General features: G+C 37.0%; 1 protein-coding gene across 1 annotated transcript in view; it reads right to left on the bottom strand.

Annotated features, from left to right (window-relative positions):
- Positions 1–320: 320 nt before the first annotated feature.
- The window catches only part of LOC107085484 (perforin-1-like), a 5,233-nt gene continuing 3,220 nt past the window's right edge, over positions 321–2,333 (bottom strand). The window contains exon 4 of the mRNA XM_015375813.1: positions 321–327. Within this exon, the coding sequence (XP_015231299.1) occupies positions 321–327 (7 nt within the window). The remainder of the gene's footprint in view (positions 328–2,333) is intronic.

The raw sequence follows: 2,333 nt of genomic DNA, 5'->3' as shown, positions 1-2,333 counted from the left end.
CAATCCAACGGCAAACCCATCCGTGGTGGATCATGAATTCGAAAGGTGAAATTACTCATTTTCTTTTCACTTTTACCCAATGTATTAAGACATCCAACTGCCATGCACATGGACATTGTCCGTTTAACTATAGCTCTTGCGAATTGCAATGGAGAAGTCCTCTGGAAATCTTAAATAATTGTTGTCGATTGCAGATGTGTCTATTTGTTTCCATTGACTTTGCTTGTAAAGTGGAATAAGACACAACAAAATCCCCTTGTCTAGATGTTTTAAACATTTTCAAAAAAATTAGGGCTTTCTGATGCCTAAGCACCACAAAGTCACCACCTGCCGAGGGGACATATACTTCAACATGTTGGAAAGCAAAGGCCATAGCAAGAGTTTTCTTCTCTATAGTGGAATATTGCTGGTGATAACTCAGCCTTTTTAATTAGATAAAGGTCCAGATGTATCTATCCTTGAAGTTTGTAGCTAAAGTGCTCCTCTTGCAACATCACAAGCATCCACGGCAAGTTTAAAAGTGAGGTAAAACTGGAGCTACTAAAACTGTTTCACTTGTCAGGGCGACTGCTATCATTTCAAGTGCTTTGAGACAATCCTGTGACTAACAGAACGTTACACCTTTGTGAGCAGGGTTGTGAGAGGTGTCGTCATAGTAGCACAATTGACCACAGTGATACAGACACTCCTGACTCACAAAAGCAGTGATCTCTTTTGCTCTCTCTGTCAAATGTCCTTCCCAGCAGCCTTTTAACAGATTTAATTTGGAAACACATTGTGCACATTGTTCGTGAACTGAGTAATTGTGAGGATTGCTTTTTAAACTGTATTACAGTTAAAAAGAAACCAGTGAACCTTGAATGCAAACTGTTAATTTATTCTGACTTTTATTTGCGCTTCTCAGCAACTGCCCTGGTTTAATTTGCAAAGAAAGCAAAAAGCTTTTAAATTTGCCTTTTATTTACACTTTGTTGTAAATTCACACCCCAGTCTGTGTTATATTAATTCTAGACTTCCTCTTTCAGAACTATCACATATATTTTAAAGTTTCTCGGAGGCCATTTGGTTTCTTAGGAACACTTAAGATTTTGATCATTAACTTTTCTAATCTTTTCAGTATTTATTTATCTTAAAAGTTAGATGGGAAACTTTATTCAACTAATTAAATGAGTTGGCTGTCTATGGCAGCCTTACTTCTGTTAGAGAAGCGAAGCTGCCATATACAGGCTCAACAGGGCCCTGTAACCAACATCAGGAGGAAATGCAGGGGAAGTGTCTTGCCCAAGGACACAATGGCACTGAAAGCAGGAGCTTGAACAGACAACCCTTTGGTTGCAGGGCAAACTCCTTCATCCAACGACACTGAACTTTATTAAAGTTAATTCTGACTCAACCACTCCATTTAAACATTCTAGGAGTAGTTATTACAATATAACCCTGGGTAGGGGGTTAAAATAGTTTATCTACAAGTATGGAGCCTCAACTCATTACAAATATATCTCTAAAAAAATAGGTTATATTTTTACCTTCAAAGTCCAGAGACATTGCTAATTTGTAATAAACACTTAAAATATTAAACTTTAAATGTGTTAAACTCAGTGGTGGGCTTTGAGAGACTTCAAGGCTTTCACTGGTGGCCTAAGATCAATCAGAAACACTAATCTACAATTACAACCTAAACTGTATTAATTTAGTCTAAACATTCCATTCTCTTGATGTTGTAGTGTTTCTCTTGGCTGCGCTGCTTCCATTACTATTATGTGGCTGCTATATTTTTTTGTCCAATCAGAATTCAGGTTTAGTTTGTTGCTATGTCAATCAAATCTGCCCAGAGCCTTCAGAATTAGCAGTGCTGGCTGATTTTACCTTAACAATATTACTGATGAATGTTTTTTTCAACCAATCAGAATTTAGATTTTCCCCACAGGGCCAGCAAGCGGGCCCACCCTAAGTCATCATTTTCTGTCCTCTGATTGGTCCGTTAGAGAAAAATGTTTACAGCCAAGTTAAGCTAGTGACAATCTGCAATCTAGATTTACTTTTGTTAAAAGTATTTCTGTCCAGAATGGCTGATACTAAATGGAGGTACAAAGACTTCTTGTGCAAAGACAGAAGGATGGATTTTGTTTACAAATAATTAGCATCTTTGGTGAGTGATATATTTTATTTTTATTCTTTATGCTCTATTTTAGCTGGTAATTAGATGCATATGGAATCTAAACGGCTACTGATGATGTAAATGTGTATAAAAATTATAGAGTAGAGGTTTGCCATAGTTTTAACTGGGCTTCCTGCTTAGTTGATCACTGTATTCACTCTCACACTCATAATCC

This window comes from Cyprinodon variegatus, unplaced genomic scaffold (genome assembly GCF_000732505.1).
Source record: "Cyprinodon variegatus isolate N-32 unplaced genomic scaffold, C_variegatus-1.0 Scaffold126, whole genome shotgun sequence".
In the NCBI taxonomy this organism is placed as follows: domain Eukaryota; kingdom Metazoa; phylum Chordata; class Actinopteri; order Cyprinodontiformes; family Cyprinodontidae; genus Cyprinodon; species Cyprinodon variegatus.
The sequence above is the reverse complement of the archived record's forward strand: the minus strand, read 5'-3'. Positions and strand labels throughout refer to the sequence as shown.